Source organism: Myripristis murdjan, chromosome 23 (assembly GCF_902150065.1).
Source record: "Myripristis murdjan chromosome 23, fMyrMur1.1, whole genome shotgun sequence".
In the NCBI taxonomy this organism is placed as follows: Eukaryota; Metazoa; Chordata; class Actinopteri; order Holocentriformes; family Holocentridae; genus Myripristis; species Myripristis murdjan.
Window position 1 is genome coordinate 25,357,385 of NC_044002.1, and position 22,623 is coordinate 25,380,007.

The 22,623-nt window shown below is 42.5% G+C and overlaps 1 protein-coding gene across 1 annotated transcript in view; it reads left to right on the forward strand.

Moving 5' to 3' along the window:
- The first annotated feature begins 6,425 nt into the window (after positions 1-6,425).
- LOC115355023 (NACHT, LRR and PYD domains-containing protein 12-like) overlaps positions 6,426-22,623 on the forward strand; it is a 114,393-nt gene continuing 98,195 nt past the window's right edge. Inside the window, 3 exon segments of the mRNA XM_030045646.1 lie at positions 6,426-6,497; positions 7,313-7,405; positions 7,794-7,907. Coding sequence (XP_029901506.1) covers positions 6,490-6,497; positions 7,313-7,405; positions 7,794-7,907 — 215 coding nt within the window. The 5' untranslated portion in view covers positions 6,426-6,489.

A 22,623-nucleotide genomic window follows, 5' to 3' on the forward strand; every position in this document is an offset into this window, starting at 1 on the left:
TGGAAATCTTAAATGTGCATACATAACATTACTGGACAGCCTGGGAGTCAGCAGGGCAAAATGCTTTAGACAGCGCTGTTTAGCAGATGATCCTTCATGGTCATTGCTGAGTGGAACATTATCTCTGGCACTAGTGAGTCATGATATCTGCTAAAAAATATTTTCACGGGCCACTGAAGCCCAAGGCTCTTCCAGATTCGTCTTTGTGCCTGAATACAAGAACTTGACCGAGGCTCAGCGCAACTGCAGGCAGAAGTACACCGACCTGGCCAGTGTGAAGAACCAAACTGAGAACGAGGACATCTGGGCGTTGGCGAGTGGATGGAACACATGGATCGGTCTCCATCGTGGTGCATGGAGTTGGTCGGATGGGAACGTCACGTCGTTCACGAAATGGGACACTGAAAACAACCAACTAAGTGGATTACTCCGAGGCTCTTGTGTGGCCACAAATGCCGGCAAATGGGAAACTTGGCCTTGTTATGAGAAGTTTTACTTTGCCTGTTACAGTGACGGTGATAGTGATGGTGACGGTGATGGCCACGGTGAGTTGTGTTATACGAATAAGTCCTTTCGAAATCCTGTGAATTAAATATTTACAAAATGATGATGATGTTTTATTAATATGATTCACCTCTTCTCTGAAGATATCCCGACCAAGAAGCGGGTGCTGAGAATGAGGCTGGAAGCCGAGTCCCCTGAGCAGCTGGATGAGATGAAGGAAGACCTGCTGGAGAAGGTGAGGATGTTTCAACATAATTCTCACAATATGTGCAAGCAGATGGACCCAAGTGCAGAGAGGGGGCAATAGTCAGGTGTAAAATCAAACTGTTTTTACCTTTACGCAAAAATCCAACAACCAGGCAACAGTCCAGGAGGAGATAACAGAGATGCAAAAACCACCAGATGAACTGGGGAGACTGGGAGATATTGGGAACTCTATTTTAACAATCTAAATGCATGATCTGCAGAACATAGCGCAAGTGCATTTAGGACGTGTCCAAGTCCACTTTTGATACTTGATGGTTAAAAAAAGCCTGGTTGCTCCAGGCTCCTGGCCCTAAAGGCTTGTACTGAGTCTCTTCATTAATCCTGGTTGTGTTTTGGGCGTAACATGCAGTAAACCAATCAGAGCGCGTTTCCCGTCCCCTCTAACAGCCAGGTGTGTCACACCTTGGTGGGCTGCTGTTCTAATGGAGGATTCTCCAGGTAAGAAGGAAGGAGACGGAGTGAAAGCTCCCGAGCAGATCATCTACGGCGACAGCAGGACTCCATCTGAGCTCCCTGAGGTGAAGCAGCGCCCCTGTGTGTGGGACAAGCAGAGCGGACGCTCGCCGGCGCCCCCTATGGAGGCCACCATTACTGTCTTGATAATGAGCTTCAAATAGAAGAGAAACCTGCAGCACTGACCTCAGAGCTGCTGTTTGTTGCTCAGTCACTTTCAACTTCCTCAAGAAAGCAACGCAGCAACACTGCAGCTGAGCACAGCTCATTGTAAGAGCCACACACCCATGGAGCTCAGATGGACACAAGTGAGAGCACAGGGTGGGCAGGGAGCTCTTCCATCACATAGTATCTACTCAGCTCAGCTCTACACACTTTTTTTTGGTTTTCTATGAGGAAAAGTTTGGGATAGTACCTGCAACCAGATACTAGCACCTCCGTCGAGGCTCCAAGCAAGCAGAGCAGATATTATGTGATGTGAAACGCTGCAGAGCCCCGTCAATATTGGATGATCTATCCAAGTAAAAATAAATAAATAAATCAGTGGATCTCTTAGGCTGTTTTGTTCAAATTTCTTTATTTTTATTTGATGTTGTGCGACTTTGATTTTAATGTCTTAATTCATTTTTATCTCGTTTTTTGTCCTAATGTTTTTAAGTCTGACATTGTGTAACATTTTGCACTTTGTTGTATTTAAATGTGCTCTAAAAATAAACTTATGACTTACAAAGGGAGTGTGTGTGTGTGTGTGTGTGTGTGTGTGTGTGTGTGTGTGTGTGTGTGTGTGTGTGTGTGTGTGTGTCAGTTCCGTCAGAGACTGAAGGACCACGGCCTGAGTGAAGGTGTGCAGCTGAAATGGGTGACGCAGCCTGATGGAAAGGTCTTCCACAAGGAGGAGAGGAAGGACGAGGACAGGAGCTCAAAGAAGAAAAAACGAAGAAAGCTGGAGCTGTGACCGCGACAGAGGGTTGGCTGAATATGTTTCCCTGTTTGTTTTCATATTTATTTGTTTGTTTATTCACACATCACCATCACCTAGAGACAAGTTTTAGTAAACAACGGCCTGATGTGTGAAAGGGTCACCCCGAGGAAGCTATTTAAAGCTTTTAAGAGGGGCCCAATTCCTCACAATCACAGCAGTGAAAAAACAGGATACTGGCCAATATAACAGTAATATAATATAAACAGTAATTAATCATATGTAGATAGGAGTTGTTATTGTTTTTTTTTTCTTAAAGGTGGAGACAGGATGTGACATTTTTAATCTGCGGTCCTCTGCACACAACACTGAAGCTGGTGTCTGTTTTTTTTTCCAGTGATTAGGTGTTTTTCTCTCGTGTCATGGGTGTGCAGAGGAAGGCAGATTGGGATGAGATCACATCATTTATGATTTAGTTTATGAGCAACCTGGTACATCATACAAGCATTCTGGAGGTGATTGGACTCTGCAAGCCTCAAGAGATTCTAACGAGGGAAAAGTGGTCTGGTGGGAGAATTAAACTCAGACCGCGATGAGGCACGTGTGACTTTCTTTTGGAGAATCTGTAGCTTTTGGAAATGTGTTGCACCAAATGACATTACAGTAATTTATATGAGCCTCAAATAAGGTTTTGTAAGGGGTAAGAAGTACTTTAAAAGGACATTAAAAATAAACCAACATATTTAGACAATTTTTCTGTCAGACCTTCAATATGATATTTGAAATTAAGAGATTCATCAATGAGGATCCCCAGGAATTTTGTGGAGCTGACTCTTGCAATATCCTCATAGTGTACAGGGTCACCACTGCGCTCTTACACTCCTGGTGCGCAGTCCAAGCAAAAATCACAGAAAGGAAGAAGCTGTGGGTCGCACACAGGTCTGTCCATCAGTTAGTTAAAATCTTTTATGTAGGCTTTTACTCTCTCTCTCTCTCTCTCTCTCTCTTTCTCTTCACATACCCTACAGGGTTGCTACCCATGGTCCCTCACTTCATTCACTGTCTAGCATGTTCATTTCTTTTTTATTTATTTATTCTATTGTGGCTATGTTTGCTCCAACCGCTTGTGGAAAAAATACAGGACGTTTTTTGTGTTTTTTGTGTTTGTTTGTTTTTTTTTTTTTGTTTTTTTTTTTGCATTTTGCGTTAGTTTAGATACTGGTGACTAGGGATGGGTATGGAGAACACCAGGACATCATTAAAACCCCATGAAATGGACTCTGACTTTCTTGATTTGATCTATTTCCTGTTGAAAAGGGAAGTTTGGGCAGGACATGGTGCAGGGAAGAATCATTCACAAGAGCAAACAAACAGGGGCCCAATCCCAATGTCCCCCCTAAGGCCTAAAGCCTAAACCCTCAGAGACTTCATTGGCCCTTCGCTAAGCCCCGCCTTAGAACAGCTCAAAGTCTGTGAATCTGTGAGCGTGCACATTGGATTTGGGCCAGGACCAAAGAGAAAAACACACTTTTATTTTGAAGGGATGAGGTGGACGAGGGGGTGGATGTTTGAAGATTTGTGAGGGTTATATCGGTTGAAATTTTAATTTACAGACACTAGTTCAGGGTGATGTTGCTGTTTTAGATGCTCTGTTTGACAGGAAGTAGAGGTCATGTGACATCATATCATGGGGACTTTAAGAAATGATGCTGTTCATCAGTTTCTGTGACAAATTTAGTCCCACACGTTTGTTGTGGACTCCACTGCCCGCGTGCACGAGACGGACACGTGTGTATGTGTGCAGAACAAAAGGTGAACCGGTTCATCTTATCAAATATGTACATGGACCTGAATAAATACCTTTTTAACTCAACAAATGACTGTGTGTGTGTGTGTGTGTGTTGGGGGGGGGGGGGGGGGGGGGGGGGGGGGGTTGGGGGGGGGGTACTGACTGAATCCATGGACCTTTAAACCAAAATGTTATCAAAACAATTTTGATTTGACAAAAAGTGCAAAAGTTACACATTTAAAGCTTCCTCCCCATTACACACAAAACTGTTTTATATTTTGGCAACAAATTGTCCAATAAACACCAAATCCAGGTCCATAGTTATCTATAACCTGCTGAGCGTCTGTGCAAAATATGATGCAAATCGCCCACTCGTAGGGCCTTTTATGCTAATTTATTTAAATCTCAGGAACACTTTGTCTTTGCTCTGGTTTTCAACAGTCTAGAAACAGGCGGTCAAAAGCCTGTAAAGCAGCACGTCACCACATCAGCAGTCAGTGCAGGAGCCCCACTTCCTGCATTTCTCCTGCATTCATTCAGCAGTCAGCTCTCTCTGGGAAACTGCACAGGAGAAATAAATGTGCCAGTTGTAAATCAAACTCTGATGTTCACATTTAAACACAAGAAATCTGACAGAGATCCAGCAGCACTCATCTGACCTCAAAATATATCATTTTAACTTTCTTGTCATTTAAAAAGTATTTGTGTTATCGTTGTTTGTGTGTGTGTGTGTGTGTACAATAAAACCACAGTAAATATGTGATTAAAAGAGTAAACAGTACATGTAAAATGGGCCAGTGTGCAGGTAAATTTCATCACTTATATTGAGGCATTAGTTGTATTGCAGCAGGTAGGAATGACTCTTCATGGCGTTCTCTTGAGCAGCGAGGGAGTATGAATCTGCTGCTGGATGAGCTCTTGAGTTTGTCCAGTGTTTGATGGAGGGGATGGGTGGCACTAAAAAGAAATCAAGTCAATCTGCTCAGGTTTCAAAGGGTTAAATTGTGTAGCTGTCAGACTGAACCCTGACAGATGGTGTGAGATTAAACCAAGAAGAAGAAAACGGCCCTTCATCCATTTTCTGCATGAGAACAATTCCCAGTGAATGACAGTGAAATGAAAGTCTTGCTGGTTTTGCTGAGGAGCCCCTGGAAGCCCCTGAAGGGCTTCAGGACATCAGCAGCTCTGCCGACCGCACTTTGAACAGCACTGCTTCAGCCCACATGCACACACTCATCAACTCACTCTGATCAGCAGGCTGCCTGTGGTGCACAAGCCTCCCTGATCATTTTGACTCATTTATTATTGTTATTTATTTATTGGCAGAAAGTAAAACCAGGGTTTCTGAACCATAGTTATGTTTTTTTTTTTAACACATTCTTTTTCTACAATAGGACAGTTACCACGCAGTAACATGTTTCATGTTACTTAATCAATATTTGTGTGATTATAATTTTCAAAAATTAATGTAATTTTAATACTTTTTTTTGCAATTTTTGCTATATTTTGTCAGTGATTTAAGTAAATTACTTCTATATTGTTTTTAGAAATATTTGAATAACATTACTTATTAATATTTCATCTTCCTTATTAAATGAATTGTTTGTCTACTTGGAATTTTTAATATGTTATGAAATTTATTTGAGTTTTTTTTCCCTTATTCATGCTTTATTTTGTCAATCAGTGTTATAGAGAACATTGGTCATTATTAGTTTTTAATATTAAATTTAAAAAAAATAAATAAATAAAAAAAAACGAGGTGTTATCACATCCAAACTAATCGAGTAATGACGAAATCCTTCAGAACTTTTGTTCAGCACTGTGTCCTCTGTCATCTGTGCAATTTTCAAGCCGCTGACATTTACGCCCTGGGAGGAGAAAGATTTTGTTCAAAGCGGAATTTTGGGCGAGAACGTGAACATTCCAACGCAAATTGCGGACTTCCTGTTGGTTTTAGGTCGGGGATGTCAGCGCGTGAATTGTAGGGCTCGATGAGACCTACATTTCGGCAGTGGTTTGGTCTTTCTATCACATTCCTGTGGGCCACAGCGGCTGCCTTTGTGTGCCTAGGTGGCGCTACCGAGCCCATTTTTGCACTTAGGGGGTCCGTTTGTCCATTTTATCAAATTTTTCACCAGACCTGGCCTGCGTGCCGAATTTGGTGAGTTTTGGAGCATGTTTAGGGGGTCAAATTAAGGCCTAATGACACGAGATAATAATAATAAGAAAAAACGAAGCAAAAACAATAGGGCTTCGCACTGTTCCAGTGCTCGGGCCCTAATAAAGTTTTCCCTGCGTGGACGCTCAGCAGGACAAACAGCAGCGCGTTCACAGCGGAGGAACACTGCAGTGTCAACATTTGGCCACTAGGTGTCACTGTTGTATGTCCTCGGTGATGCGTCCCAACCGGAAACTCAGCACCAGTGGAGACAGACACGGACACGGCTAAATAAACTGGACACTCTCCCTCAGTTTCGCTTCGATGTGATCAAACTGCGCACCGCTCCGAGCCCGGCGGACTACTTTCCTCAAGCTGTGGCGGCAGATTACCGACAACATGGAAAGGTACTGTAACCAGCATTTAACTTTTTAAACTTTACTGTAATCGCTGCTGTCGACTGGTGTGACTGTAATAAGACAATAAAATGGAGTAAAGCTGCTTTCCATTTCTGATTAGAGGTTTGATGATATGTGTGCAGCCTGCAGGCCGACACTGTTTCCGCTCAAAACGCTAAAACTTATCAAACGGCTTTATTACACTTTTAATGAGACGTTTTCAAACGTGTTGTAACAGAGCAGGAAGGCTGCTGCTCAGGACTGAAGGTCATGTGAAGTTCATCATTAACCATCTGACTCCTTTGACTCTTGATATTTGGTCTCTGGTGTGGAAAAAGGGAGTGTTGATGAGGAAGTTTTTCTGTGGAGGCTGTTTGTTCATATTTATTCAGGCCGAGGCTGTTTCCCAGACATCAGAACTGTTTTAGACGAACAGGCTTAAATCATCATAAACATCACTTTTCTTCATGTTTCATGAAATCAGGCCTGATCATGTTGATCGATTGCTGTACTGTGTATTGTGTGCCCTCCGGCTGCAGAGCGCCCTCTAGTGGTTCATTAGATTTACAGCTGCTTGAGGCCCAGCAGCTTCACAGCTTGTTGACTGTCTGCTGCTGTCACACACCTTTCCTTCAGTCCATCAGCACAGAGCCCAGCTCACACCTCATTCACTTACATTACATTTGGATTCAGTCTGTGTCCCTATATGTGGAAATGTGACTGATTAAAAAGTAATCAGATGAAAAATAAAATTAACCAGCTTCTGTGGCTGGTTCACTAAAAGTTAATTTCTCAGCGTGGTGGTCTTCCTCTCTGTCTGCCAGGATCCAGCAGGAGAAACCAGACAGCTGTGTGAGAGACCCGTCTAAGAAAGCTGGAATCAGTTTTAAAGATGAAAAGAACTCCTCTGACACTGAGTAAGTTGTCTGATATTTCAATATATAGTTGACATTTAATTTTTTCCCATGACCTTTCCTCTAGCGCCACCAGCAGGCCCAGCAAGACATCTGCATTAGAAATAAAGGGCCCGTTTCTCCACAGAGGGTTTGCTGAGCACCGTACTCTGTTTCAGGCCTGTCCTGTTTAAAAATCATGCAGTGACACATTCACACCCAGGAGTTCAGTGCAACCAGACTTTTGTTAATCAGCCTCTGGGGGTTGCACAGTAAAAGCACAATGTCTGACATCTGAACACATCCACTCTTCACTGAATTTCCAAAATATTCTTTGGATTTGAACTCGTGACCTTCTGTTCAAAATTTGGACACCACTGCCCCTCTTTAGTTAATATTTTATCTCAACCAGGATCAATCAGGAGAGATCAGACTCACCTGAACCCAGCTGTGTGTCCATGAAGAGTGACCGGTCTATGGATCAAGCTATTCAGTTCAAAGATGGACACCACTCCACTGAACAGAGGTAAGAATTGAAAACAACTGGGGCACCCCAGTATCTCAGCAGATAAGAGCTCGTAGCACTTGTTAAGGCCAAGTCCTGATGGCAGTGTCCTGGGTTTAAATCAGACCTTAGGCCTTTTGCTCCATGTCATTCCCTCTGTCTCCCCCACATTTCCTGTCTTTCTCCACTGTGACTATCACATAAAGCAGAAATAACAAAACAAACAAACAAACAAACACAATTGTAAAAAAGAAACAGGTCAGAAACATGGTTACATAGCAGCTCAGCATCCTCTGCAGTAGTTGTACCAGGACAGGACAGGTCTAAAGGAAAGGGGGGCGGGGTGATGATTTACATTAAAGACACCTGGAATCAAATGAAGTGTAAAATTTTTGATGCAACACAATTGATTGATGGACCTACTAGCATAACCACCTTTTCTCAAACACAGATTGACTTGATCTTTAGTAACAGACTTGAAAGGATTGTGAAGACATATAGCTTTATCACTGTGCTTTCAGACCACAACTTGATACTACTATCCAGAAATTCACAAAGAAATGGTTTCAGTGTGGTCATACTCTGCCTGAGCAGCTCAGGATTCCTAAAAGTGAACTTGAAAATTTTACGAGTGCCATACAGCAAATCAGTTGGACTGACTTGTTGCCAGGGTTAAATGCAGAGGAAGACAGTTGTATATTCACATGTGAAATCCAGTGTATTTCCCATAAAGTCACAAAAAAGTCAAAGGCAAGAAAAAAAATCAAAAGAGAACACTACCATGGTTGAACTCTGATTTGCTGAAACCAATGAAGGAGAGGGATCTTGTGTTGAAAAGGATGCTAAAGTCTAAGCTGGTGAATGACAGAATAAGTTTTTCTAAGCCGCAGAATAAGACTACTAAAGAGATAAGAAAAGCAAAAGCATTTTTTTTTCATCCGAAAGGCAACACAAAATTATAGCTGCTGCGCAGCAATGGTCGGGGCCGGGCAGTTTTAGGCAAATTTCGGCAGTTCTAAGCAACAAGTGGAGAATAGGAAGATGAAAAGAAAGGTGGCATTCTAATGTGCATGTTGCATCAGTTGAGGCTCGACTTTACAATTTCTGGCATGAAGGACAATGCTCTATCTTACTGAGCTGATTAGCAAGTGACAACACAGTAATATGTTTAAAACTTCTAGCTCATTATGGGAATTACAGCTGCAACGATTAGTCAATAAATCAATTACGTCAAACACATAATTAATCCACAACTATTTCATGATGGATTGATTGTTTCAGGCATCAGTGCTGGAGATACATTCTCAGATTTGAGGATATCCTCCTTTTCGTTAAAAATTATTCAAGTTTTATCATGGTTTTGGACCTTTGGTCAGACAAAGCGAGATATTTGTCGATGCTAGATTGGAATGGGGGAAAGGTAATGTGAATTTTACACAATTTTATAGACAAACATTCAATATGATTCATAGCAGAGGCCTATTTGTTGTAATCAGACTCATAATATACAACAGAAGAATCAAGAACAAGAAAGGAGGAACAACATTAACTGCTAGGAGTTATGAACCAGCTGGCCTGATCTATTTAGTTTAAAGCTAAACCTTATCCATGCTGACAGACATGAAAACACGTTTTGTAAAATGTAAAAGTAGCTACTGGATAGACTCTGCATATTGGCTTATAGCTCTCTCAGTGAAACTGCCTCGATTGTGATTATTTTAACTTTAGTAGTCTCTAATCCACATAGCATGATGCCTGCAGTGCACATAGGATTTATACATTAGAATTCACATTCTGCCTTAGCTGAGGCTTCACAAATTGACTAAGCCAGTCACATGATAACAGCAGCCGCCTGTACATGGAAAGGCAGATTTCAAAACCCTGTAAAAAAAAAAAAAAAAACTCATCAAGACATAAATCTGAAAATATGCATATTGCATCTAGACAGCATGGAGATGTTGGTAATTTGTTTTTAACAATGATTGATTTGCATAACAGTGCTCCTCCTTCACTTCATACATTTATCACACAGAGGTTCAACCCAAGGAGACTGTGTTGTACCTATTAGAAAAAGTGCCTTCTCCCACTCCGCATTTTCAGTGAAGGCACCACAAGAATGGTCCGGTGTGAACACGCCTTTAGAGAACGTAGTACTTACCATTCCTTCAAAGGGCAGCTGAAAATGTGGCTTTTGAATAATCACCTGTGTGTACATTAGCGCTGCAACTGCAGCTTCTGCTGGCGTCTTAACAGCCGTCTTGTCCTGCTTGCCTGTCTCTACTATGTGCTTCTGTCTCACTCAGTGCATGTTGCTGTCCACTCTATATACGGTCTATGGTGTGCTACTGTATATGCTGTAGTGTCATATATGTGCTTTTATGTGCTCATATGTGCTGTTCTGCTCTGGTCTGTTATTGTGAGCGCTCTGCCGAAGTACTTTGTGTATGCTATACTTAAATGTACATTGTTTTGTCTGCTTGCCAGTGTCTGCTGATCGGGCCTTTTATGTGTTATTGTATCTCTTAAGTTACTAATGTAGTTTTTATTTTCTGTAACACATGCATTTTAAAATTTGTAATTTTAGGTTGCCTTTTAAATCACTGGCCAGGGACAACAGATGAAAACTAGCCTCAGATGAAAACTAGCCTCACAGTTACAGTTTAACTGTTCATTGGTGTGTATTGTCCCTGAAAAATAAACCAATACATAAAAAACATTTTGTTGTTATCCAGCTCTGCTCAGCAGAAGTGTGAGGTCATGATGAGATACAGAACTGATCTGTCAATTGAGCTCCTTCACCTCCAAGGATTAGTGTGGCATTTACAGTGTGTGTGTGTGTGTGTGTGTGTGTGTGTGTGTGTGTGCATGTTCCCTACAGAGTCCACCAGCAGAGCTCAGAGCTTCCCAGTGGTCAGCCAGCCTCAGAGCATAAAACAGAGCTGGACATATTTAAGGTGTGTAAATGCACAGCAACACCTTTTACTTTCAGCTGTAAATTTGATTTAAAACAACCATTCTGGTTATAACGTCTTGTCTCATTGGGCTTTCAGTCTCTGTAAGATGGATTTGAGGTTTGTGTTCTACAATTTTATAAGGAAAGTCTAATTCATATTGTTTAGTTCCCTAGACTCCAGGTGGAGGCTAGGGAACTAAAGGGGAAGCAGCACAAACACTTCAAAGTTTCAGATGTAAGAATCACCACAAGGAAAACAGTGAAGGTGACCATATATTCTAATTGCAGGTACAACAGTGGGGTGATAGTAGCTATTTTTTTCTTAAAATGTACAGTGACCAGTGCTCAAAAAGCAACTGTTTTATGATTTTCAATATGTACATGTTGCAGACTCAATGAAATCAAGAGACTCAGTCTTTGGGTAAACAAAAGAAAATAAATGTAAAGGATCACAGGTGTTGACAAATCAAAGAACAGAAAAAAAGAAGAGTTAGTCCACCTGCAAATAACATAAAACAGAAAGCTAACTACTCTGTCCTCCACACATAAATATATTGGATGGCAAACACATCTTCCCCAGTGTCTCATATAAAGAAAAAAAAAAACTTGGGTGTGCAAATGTACAGGATACCCCAAACACACATAGTCCGTTCCCAAAACAACAACAAATAATAGAACAGGGGTCTGTTTCACGAAGCTGGTTCAACAAACTCTGAGTCTTACCCTGAACTCTGAGTTGATCTACTCTGAGATATGAAACTCTGAGTTTTCGGTTCCAGAGCAGCTGATTTGAGTTAGTTTGATCAACTCGGAGCAGTTTCACCTGGAGGTAAGCGTGTGCACCACAGCTATAAAAAGACAGCGTCAATGGAGCCTCGATTTGACGAGTCACTATGGCAACGGGGAAGTGTCGGGCTGCGTTTTTCACCCCAGTTCAATTGGAAATTTTAATGCATTCATTCAGCGAGTTTGAACATGTTTTTTTTTTTTTTTTTTTTTTTTTGTGCAACACCGCTGCATCAGCAAAGGAGAGGGAGATGGCGTGGGAGAGCATTGCTGCTCGGGTCAATGCGTAAGTTTAAATGTAGTCCGTTGCAATCACAATAATATTACAGGGGAAAACTGCTTGAATGGTAGCCTATTAATTTATTTCATTTAAGTGCAGTCCCTCGGGGGAGGAATGGTAACGCTCAAAAAGATTATTGTCTGGAAATGCTAAAACATCTATGCGCGGTCTTATAACCATCTCCCAACGAATATTTAATTCTCTGCGCAGTAACACTGCACCTTCATCCACGGGATCGTTGTTGAAAGGACATGCCATTTTCATGAAAAAAAGTCACCACCTAACTACTAATGGACTTCTAGCCTAATAAAGGCCTACTGACTGTTTTATTTATTTATTCACTTACTTATTTATTTTAAATAACAGACGGCAGAATTAATATGCCATGCCAAAACTCGCCTGCTGACTGAATGAATGAGGAAGTTAAATACGGTGTGTGGCTGAAAGAGGGCGGACACAGAGTCGAGGTTTCATGAGAAAAACCTGGTCCAGACCAGGTTAGTTTCATGGAGTCTGTTACTGCAGTAACTGACCGAGAGCTTAAGTTACCTCCCTCTGTGAAACAGGCTGGAGTTACCCCTCTTTCTCTGCTTTGAGTTACCTCCCTTTGTGAAACGGTAAACTCAGAGTTTCCCTCATTTCAGGGTTAACAGACTCAGAGTTGTCACTAAACCTGCTTTGTGAAACGGACCCCAGGCTACTTTACATACAAGGACCCAGACTAAACAAAGGTCTAGGTCTGAAGTAAGAAAGCTTTCAGCAAGTCAAAGAGGGAGATGCAAAGACAGAGAGGGGGGACATAAGTGCAACAGTGGAGCTTATATAGTAGAGTGGGGCGTAGTTGACTGGAGGATGATGGACGTCTGATGAAGATTGATAAGGATGGAGACCAACCATGAGAGGCCAGGAATGAGGAACAGAGATGAGCATGTAGTCTGAACTGATCATGAACAGCTGCTTCAGATGAACTGGTCGACCACACAGAACCTGAGGAGGCAGATAGAGGAATAAAGAAAGACGAGGGGGAGGAAGACAAAACAAATCCAATGCAGGGTGTGCAGAGTGTTGGCACATGACAATATATTATTCTGTTCCAGATGCTGGAGGAGAACGCTGTCACTTTTGTGAAGAACGAGCTGAAAAGGATCCAGAGGATTCTGAATCCAGATGATCCAGAATGCTTAGGGAGGCAGAGAGAGGATGAGAAGGTGATGGACGAGGAGGAGGAAGAGCAGAGGAACAGCATCAGAGAGGCTTTTCTGCAGATCACAGTGCACCTCCTGAGGAGAATGAAGCAGGAGGAGCTGGCCGAGCGTTTGCAGAGCAGTAAGAGACTTTAAATAGTTTGAACATGACGGACTACATGTTGGTAGACCAGAGAACAAGATATCTTGAAAAAAAGTAATTTATAAACATGGGTTGAGTGAGGACAGTTTTATAATTTGTGAGTTAGATGTAATAGATACACATGGCATAGTGTCATCAGCGCGTCATAGCTGGGGGGCGGAGTCACCTGGGTGGAAAACATTGGTTTGCTCTCATTGATTCCCATTCATTTAGCACGATTTTTGAATCCTATTTTCTAGTAAAATATAGATTTTCAAATGAATATCAATGGCTTACATTAACTCTTTATTGCCAGCCGACAAAGAACGATACCTGACAAAGCTGGCCAAAATCGGAATTGATCGTTGTCCATATCTTATTAAGGACTGGACAGACGATCCAACCCAATGGCCTCCGGTCGCGTACGGAGATATTTACAACTACCTGATTGAGTTGCCTAGTAAGAGACACTATTACATTTTCTACAGCTGTGTTCAGTTAAACTTACCTTAATATCAAACAGCAAGAGCCAGTAATGAATTAATCATGTTTATGGAGCTCATTTGAGTGAATTACAGGTAGGCTAGTTGTTTTGACACATGAGCTGACCAATACAGATGTTTGCTAATGACCATCTCTTTTTTCTCAGTTTTTTCTTCTTAAGACTCAGTGCCTATGTTGCCGCCCTAGGCGAAATTACTGGCTTGCCCCCTTCCATGTTACTACTCCTACCGACCTGACCGGGTGGGCACTGTGGGCATCAGGCGGGCCGGTGTTCTGTCGATTTCTGCTACTTACAAATATAAAAATGGTATGTCTAAATTTCATCACACTTTTTGTACCTAGACACACGACAGAAGATAACTTTGCCCAGTTAACACCGATATCGATAGATTAACCTGTTGGTTTATGCGGCGGTAGCAAATTTCGACAAAGCAGCAAAAATCGACAGAACACCGGCCAGCATCAGGCGGGCTGGCCGCAGTACCGGCCGGTACCTAATAGGCTCTATTTTTATTTTAGTTTGAACTTTAATTCGGGGTTTTTGCTATATTCGATGAGCAAAACGTCACACAGCAACTCTTGATTATTGTCCGCTCGTTGTTCTCAATGGTCGCTAAGGCTTTGTTTTCCACCCAGGCTAAAACCGGATGTGACGTTTGTGGGCGTTCCCGTCTAGCTCCGTGTGTATCTATAGAGTTGTAAATTTGAGTGTCGTCAGCATATTGTAACATCTGCTTATTGATGTACTTATATTTCTTTTTTCCACTCAGAAACCTTTCCTGCAGTCTGTCAACGTAACCTCAAATCTAATCTGAAGCAGAAGTTTCAGTGTGTGTTTGAGGGGATTGCCAAAGCAGGAAACTCAACACTTCTGAACCAGATCTACACAGAGCTGTACATCACAGAGGGAGAGAGTCAAAAGGTCAATGATGAACATGAAGTCAGACAGATTGAAACAGCATCCAGGAAACCAGCAGGAGCAGAAACACTGATAAAATCTGAAGACATCTTTAAACCTTTACCTGGAAGATATCGACCAATCAGAACAGTGATGACAAAGGGAGTGGCTGGCATTGGGAAAACAGTCTTAACACAGAAGTTCACTCTGGACTGGGCTGAAGCCAAAGCCAACCAACATGTACACTTCACATTTCCATTCACTTTCAGAGAGCTGAATCTGCTGAAAGAGAAAAAGTTCAGTTTTGTGGAACTTCTCCATCACTTCTTCACTGAGACCAAAGAAGCAGGAATCAGAAAGTTTGATCAGTTCCAGGTTGTGTTGATCTTTGACGGTCTGGATGAGTGTCGACTTCCTCTGGACTTCAACAACAGCCAGATCCTGACTGATGTTACAGAGTCCACCTCAGTGGACGTTCTGCTGACAAACCTCATCAAGGGGAACCTGCTTCCCTCTGCTCGCCTCTGGATAACCACACGACCCGCAGCGGCCAATCAGATCCCTCCTGAGAGTGTTGACATGGTGACAGAGGTGAGAGGCTTCACTGACCCACAGAAGGAGGAATACTTCAGGAAGAGATTCAGAAATGAGGATCAGGCCAGCAGAATCATCTCCCACATCAAGACGTCACAAAGCGTCCACATCATGTGCCACATCCCAATCTTCTGCTGGATCACTGCTACAGTTCTGGAGGACGTGTTGAAAACCAGTGAGAGAGGACAGCTGCCCAGGACCCTGACTGAGATGTACATCCGCTTCCTGCTGGTTCAGTCAAAAGTGCAGAACGTCAAGTATCATGGAAGAGCTGAGACAGATCCACACTGGACTCCAGAGACCAAGGAGATGATCCAGTCTCTGGGAAAACTGGCTTTTGAGCAGCTGGAGAAAGGCAACCTGATCTTCTATGAAGCAGACCTGGCAGTGTGTGGCCTTGATATCATAGCAGCCTCAGTGTACTCAGGAGTGTTCACACAGATCTTTAAAGAGGAGCGTGGGCTGTACCAGGACAAGGTTTTCTGCTTCATCCATCTGAGCCTTCAGGAGTTTCTGGCTGCAATTTATGTCTTTCTGACCTTCACCAACTCTGGTGTCAATCTGCTGACAGAAAAACAGCCAACCTCTCCATCGTCCATGACATCAAGAAATTTAAAAGAACTCCACCTGAGTGCTGTGGACAAGGCCTTACAGAGTCCAAATGGACAGCTGGATTTGTTTCTCCGCTTCCTCCTGGGTCTTTCAATGGAGACAAACCAGCGTCTCCTACGAGGCCTGCTGACACAGACAGGAAGTAGCTCACAGACCAGCCAGGAAACAGTCCAGTACATCAAGAAGAGGATCAGTGAGAATCCCTCTCCAGAAAGAAGCATCAACCTGTTCCACTGTCTGAATGAGCTGAATGACAATTCTCTACTGGAGGAGATCCAACAGCACCTGAGTTCAGGAAGTCTTTCCACAGTCAGACTCTCTCCTGCTCAGTGGTCAGCTCTGGTCTTCATGTTGCTGTCATCAGAAGAAGATCTGGATGTGTTTGACCTGAAGAAGTACTCTGCTTCTGAGGAGGCTCTTATGAACCTGCTGCCAGTTGTTGAAGTCTCAAAAACATCTCGGTAAGTGTCTAGATAAGTCTAGAAAACAAATGTCAGTATTTTCACAGAAAGCAAAATAGAAGCATTTCTAAAGTCATTGTTTATCTGACTTTGAGCCTCACAGCAGGAATGGTACCAATAATGCATTTTATCATCCTGAGAACACTGGCAGCGTTTTGCCTTTCTGTCACACTAACATAGAGACAAGCTAATACACACTTTAATCATTTGCAGAACAAAGTGTGGGAGGTGAGGCCCTCAACATTTGCTTTTCTATTAAATTTCTATCCAAGCAAATTCAAAATAGGAGAAAGCATTTTTCTGTATCTTGCAACAGTTTCACAATAACATTCTGTATCTGCTGGTTGCAGCGCTTCATTGAAGCTACACTTATATTACATGAAATATTCAAATCCAAGAAGACATTGTTTCATGACTACACTATCACACAAAATAGAGAATATCTAGATATTTTGTTTATCATTTCATACACATTTCTCTGTAATCCAGCAAGACATATCTGGTATCTTTGGAATCTCTGCTAGAATCTGAAATAAAGATCTGTGGGTTTGAATAAGGTTTGGCTCAGCTGCTTGGGTACTGAGCAGGACTAAAACAGGGGCTAATGTTACACTGGTTGTAAAGGCCCTGCAATATCTGACACTTTTACAGTGGATTTTAACTTTCTTTTACTGGTCTATTAATCCAGTGATGGTCTTCCTACAGACTATTTGTCACATCTGCTTTTAAAGTGATTGTTCTGATTCTTACCCTCACAGTCATATTTGCTGGTCTGTGTGAATGTGATGAGTTTTGTTTGGTCCATAAACTCCTTCACTGTATTGAGCTTCACTGGGACTAGTCTTCTCCAGAATGAATGAAGTTAATATAAACCAGCTAACAAGGTGCTTTTGAGCAGCAAAGAGAAGCTGGAGAAATGTTTTGAAGAATGCACAGCAACATGTTTGTTTAGGATTCATTATCGATGCTCTTTCCAGTCTCTTTGCTTCAAAAATGGCAGGACTACTTTTTTTTGTGAGCTGCCACTGCATCAACACGTTCTGGTCCCATATTCAATCCCCAGCCTGGAGTGTTAAATAAAACCTGGCTGGCCTTTCAAAACATCAGTCACATTAAAGTATAATAATTGTGTTTTAATATCTGTTCATCTTCATCCAGGCTGAGTGGCTGTAATTTGTCAGAGAGAAGCTGTGAGGCTCTGGCCTCAGTTCTCAGCTCCCAGTCCTCCAGTCTGAGAGAGCTGGACCTGAGCAACAACCACCTGCAGGATTCAGGAGTGAAGCGTCTCTCTGCTGGACTGGAGAGTCCAAACTGTAGACTGGAGACTCTCAGGTCAGTATCAGTGAGCATTTTTAAACAACAATACTATTGCATAATGTGTGACAGAAACAACAGGCCTGTTAAAACCAAACAAATGGCTTTTATTTCTGAAAATATAATTACTGTTTTGAGTAAAGAATGAAGGATAAACAACAATAATACAACTTATGAAGTTTTGGGCTTAACCGTGTCCATTTTAGTAAAAACACAGGAACATTTGAATGAAGAATAAATAACAAATATACAACAAGTAAGCTCCAAGTGAAGCCTGTGTGGCCTTAATGTTGCCCTTTCCTCTTCAGGAATAATTCTTTCAAATAAAAAATGATGAATGAATAAAACAAGAGTTTTTTTTTAAACAAAAAAAGAGTAAAAACTAACAAAAGTATCAAATTTAAGATGCAACTCAGACATTGAATTTAGATAGAATATCTCCTGTATAAGATAGTCAAGGGCCACACATCTCTGTGTGTGTGTGTGTGTGAGAGAGAGAGAGAGAGAGAGAGAGAGAGAGAGAGAGAGAGAGAGAGTACAAGCCTTTAAGTGCTGATTGCAGTGAAGAAATGTCAGCATCTCCACATGTTCAGCACTGAGGCTTTGCCCTCCGCTCAGATGCCATGTTCCCAGCAGCCGAGAACAAACGCTCTGAGGGCGTGGAGGAGAACAAACGCTCTGAGGGCGTGGAGGAGAACAAACGCTCTGAGGGCATGGTGGGGGCTGGGACGCTCAGAAAGGACTTTGCCAGCCCTGCCAAGGTTGGACGCTGTGGGGCATTCGCTTTCCACCATGACAGGGGATTATCCTTCTTGGAGAGAGGATGTTCACCAAAGTACTGTAAGATGTCCCTCTGTATCACCAGGCTCTGTGCATCCTCATCCTCTTCATCACTTGAATTGGACTCTGATGATGATCCAAGAAAACTGTGGACTGATCCATCCTTGGCCTTAGTGTGTGCTGATGGGCAGCCTTCCATTAGGCTGGTGCTGTCTTCACTGTCTTGTGCACTGGAAGAATCTGAGTTTTCTGAACCTGGGATCCAGTGCAGCAGCCAGCAGGGTGGTGTTAGGATCTCCAGGTGAAAATACAAACAGGTCATTCCATCTCTCTGTGATCTGTAGGATCACATCTGTCTCTAATGTCTTCATTGCAGCTGTTTCAAATGCTGAATCGTCTGTTGACTTTTTCAGGTTTTGAACGAGCTGAGGAAGAGCAGAGACTGTGATGTATTTCTCCCCACTCACAAACACTGTTGCTGCTTCAGATGGCTCCAGTATCTGAATCAGTTCCTCACTGAGGGTCCACTGTTCTGGCTTTAGATCCAGGTAGCGGTGTTTTCCCCTTGGGTTGACTGCAGGGTCAGATAGAACAGCAGTCCCAGGCCGTCTTTGTGCGTGGAGCCTAGACAGCAAATGATGGTCCTGTTCCATCTGAAGCTCACGTCTTATATCAGCATCAGTTTTGGCTCCCATTTGTTGCTGCTTTTCTTTAAGTTTGGGGCGAGCCACTTCACTCTTCTTAAAGTGTTCAACGAGGCCTCTGGCAGCACCCACACAGCTCCTGACTGTGTTGTTGTGTTTTAGTGTGTTCTGTACAACCAAATTCAGTGTGTGCCCTGCAGATGCCCAGCCATGCTTCTCTTTCAAAATGGTTACTGCTGCCACTATATTTGGCCCGTTGTCATGGACAAATGCCTTCACTTTTTCAGATGGAGTTTGAAATTTGGTTGTAGCCTCCTCAAGCCCCTCGGCAGTGTTTACAGCAGTGTGCCTTTCTTCCAAAGGCATTGTTGTAAGTGTGAGGGACTTCATCTCTTCCCCTAAAAAGTGACATTTCACTCCCAGATATGCTTCTGTGGCCACACTAGTCCAAATGTCTGCTGTAAGGGCAACACGCTCTCCCTCCTTTAGAGAAACTTCAGTTTCTCTACGATTTGGTCATATTTGTTCTCCATCAAGCCAGTGAAGTGCATTCTAGATGGTTGGTTATATTTAGGATTGAACGTAGAAATCATGTTTCAAAAGCCTTTCACTATGGAGAGTGGGCACATATCTGTTATTAGCATGTTTAAAATGCTCTTGGTCTTCTTCAACAGTGCAGCGCGCTGCAGTCCGGACAAAGCTGTCCATCTGCTGCTGAGATGTGCTGGGAAAGACAGACAGAAAGGAAAAAATTTACATAACGCACAAAGCCATAGTGCCATCTAGCCCTGCTCACTTTAAATCCAACTAATTACATATCTGCTTTAAGCAATAGCCTAGTAGATGTGTTTATGTACAGCATTTAAAATTTACTGGGGTCATTTTGATGTTTGAGTTAAGGTGTGTGTGTGTGTGTGTGTGTGTGTGTGTGTGTGTACATGCATGCGTGTGTGTGTGCGTGCGTGCATGGGTGTGTCTTGGCTATTCTTGTGCACGGCTTTCTTTTCCCACATTTTAGAATAACAGAAAAATATGTGGCTATGTTAAAGTTGAGATGTTTTGCAAAATGTTGAGATTTCAGAGGTGAATGCAGAGTGCAGATAAAGGCGTCAACAGGACATTTAATGAATGAATGTGTGAATGTCCAGCAGCCTGTATACAGAGACTGGACTTCTCTCATGTGGTTCATTGCAGCTGAAGTGTCTGATGTGACCAAAGTTTGACATCTTGACCTCAACAACATCCCACCTTCAAGTGAAGCTCAAACTTCTTCTATAGAAGCAGGGCCGAACAAAAAATATAATTTACATTTAAGTATAAGACCATAAGAAGACCATAAAATAATGTTTTGATATCTGTGCATCTTCATCCAGGCTGAGTGGCTGTAATCTGTCAGAGGAAAGCTGTGAGGCTCTGGCCTCAGTTCTCAGCTCCCAGTCCTCCAGTCTGAGAGAGCTGGACCTGAGCAACAACCACCTGCAGGATTCAGGAGTGAAGCGTCTCTCTGCTGGACTGGAGAGTCCAAACTGTAGACTGGAGGCTCTCAGGTCAGATTATGATGTTTTGCGTTACGATTTGTTTCAAATAGAACATCAAGTGCATGTTTCATTTTTCATTTTTATTTGTGGTCATTTTGTTTGCTTTGAACATGTTGTGTGGAGTAAACCCTTTATGATGGCAATATGTAAATCATATCTTTTCTGCTGTTCATTTAATGTTCTTACAGACGGTTTGCAGGGTTCCAGCGCTGCATGCTTTATCTCTGAAACCAAATCGGGAGAGAAATTGATTAGAATTGATTCTTGTTAAACTGATGTGAACAGCTGGTGTTGTAGCTGGATTTCATCCACAGTGGGCTCTGATTAAGGAGTGGACATGGAAACAGATAATAGCTTTGCAAACTTTATCTAGACACATGAAAAGAGGTACAAAGCATATAGATGTGGTATCTGAAATATAATCAGGAATAAATAACCACGTGTGGTTTGGCAAACTGTCTGATTTTTTAACTAAATAAAACCTTGACGTACTCCACTATCACATTAATAGATCTGACACCATCACACATTTGGGAAGTAAAGATGATAAGTAGAGTTTCTCTCCTTTAAACCCAGCACTGCAATATCCATGAACCGTCAGTCACATCAGGTTAGCTGCATTCACCTGGTCTACCTGACCACATGTGCAGCCTGTATGCTAGCTTAAGTGGCCATTAAAGGCAGAAATATGAACTTGCTGGACTCACATCATAAAATGATCTCCAACCTGTAACAACAAGAACGACACGCTCAGCGCAGCAGAAACAGCTGAAAGGATGTGCTGCCATTCGTCACAAACACACATCAAGTGTCCTCACCCCTTTACCGCCTGCACTGGCAAAGCAGACCATCACCATGTGGCACTGCAGTGACTCCACAGTCAGCAGCGCCCCCTGCTGGCCACACAGAGAGCAGTCATAAAGTTTCTGAGGGAATTCTGCACCAAAATGTTTTTGTGTGTTTTGTCAGGCTGAATCAGAGCGAGCTCACAGAGAGAAGCTGTGAGGCTCTGGCCTCAGTTCTCAGCTCCCAGTCCTCCAGTCTGAGAGAGCTGGACCTGAGCAACAATGACCTGCAGGATTCAGGAGTGAAGCGTCTCTCTGCTGGACTGGAGAGTCCAAACTGTAGACTGAAGGCTCTCAGGTCAGTGCTGATCAACCTGTCCAACATGAAAATTTAGTTCCTGATTTACATGAAGCTTATACTGTCAATAAAGCTATTCAGCCTTTCACAGTAGCCATGATGCCAACATTTAGCACTGATTGAGGATATTTCATTATTTCCTCTCGTCACTGCCTCTGTTGTTAAGACATAAAAAAAACAGAAAGGACTTACAGGAGCAGTTTCCTCCAAAGGGTTTTTCTTGGTTTGGGCACCACCTTTGACATATTTTGGGGTAATTTATACTGTTTTGATTGGTGATTTTTAAATTTTGTTGTTCTTTTCCTGTGGTTTCCTGTTAATTTCGTGCATGTTTTGGAAAGAAGTCAAGCTAATTTTGTCAAAGGGTTCATTTGAAAACATAATGATGCTCATAAATCCAGGATCTAGAAAAGCCCAGAACTGTGTGGAGCTGGAGGAGAGACAGGGGAAGGACGCTGTTTCTCCTCTGACAAACAAAAAACAAAAAATCTGAAGTTCAACCTGCTGCCTTGGACATTTCATTTAAGCCTTCATTTAGCTCTGGACTAACACTAACCTTCAGACTGTAAATCAGATCATTTAAATCCAGATTACGGTTAATCTGGAACTTTTTCAGACTGGAGTTATTCCAGATTAAAGGGCAGTTTATTCTATGACTGGACGTAATCCCTGTCTGGGAAACCTGTAGCTGAGGACTAGCAACGGACTGTAGATGTCGTATAGCTGAATAACATTCGTCCCAGGGTGTCGGTCAGAACACACTTATGAATCCTGTTTCCTCTTTCAAAGATTTATTAACCTGGTCCAGTAGTACAGCACAGCAGACAGTAATTAGCGGTTCCACCAGGTTACAGGTATAGACAAGTTTACGCGCCAAACCCCGGGCGACGCCATTACCCTACAA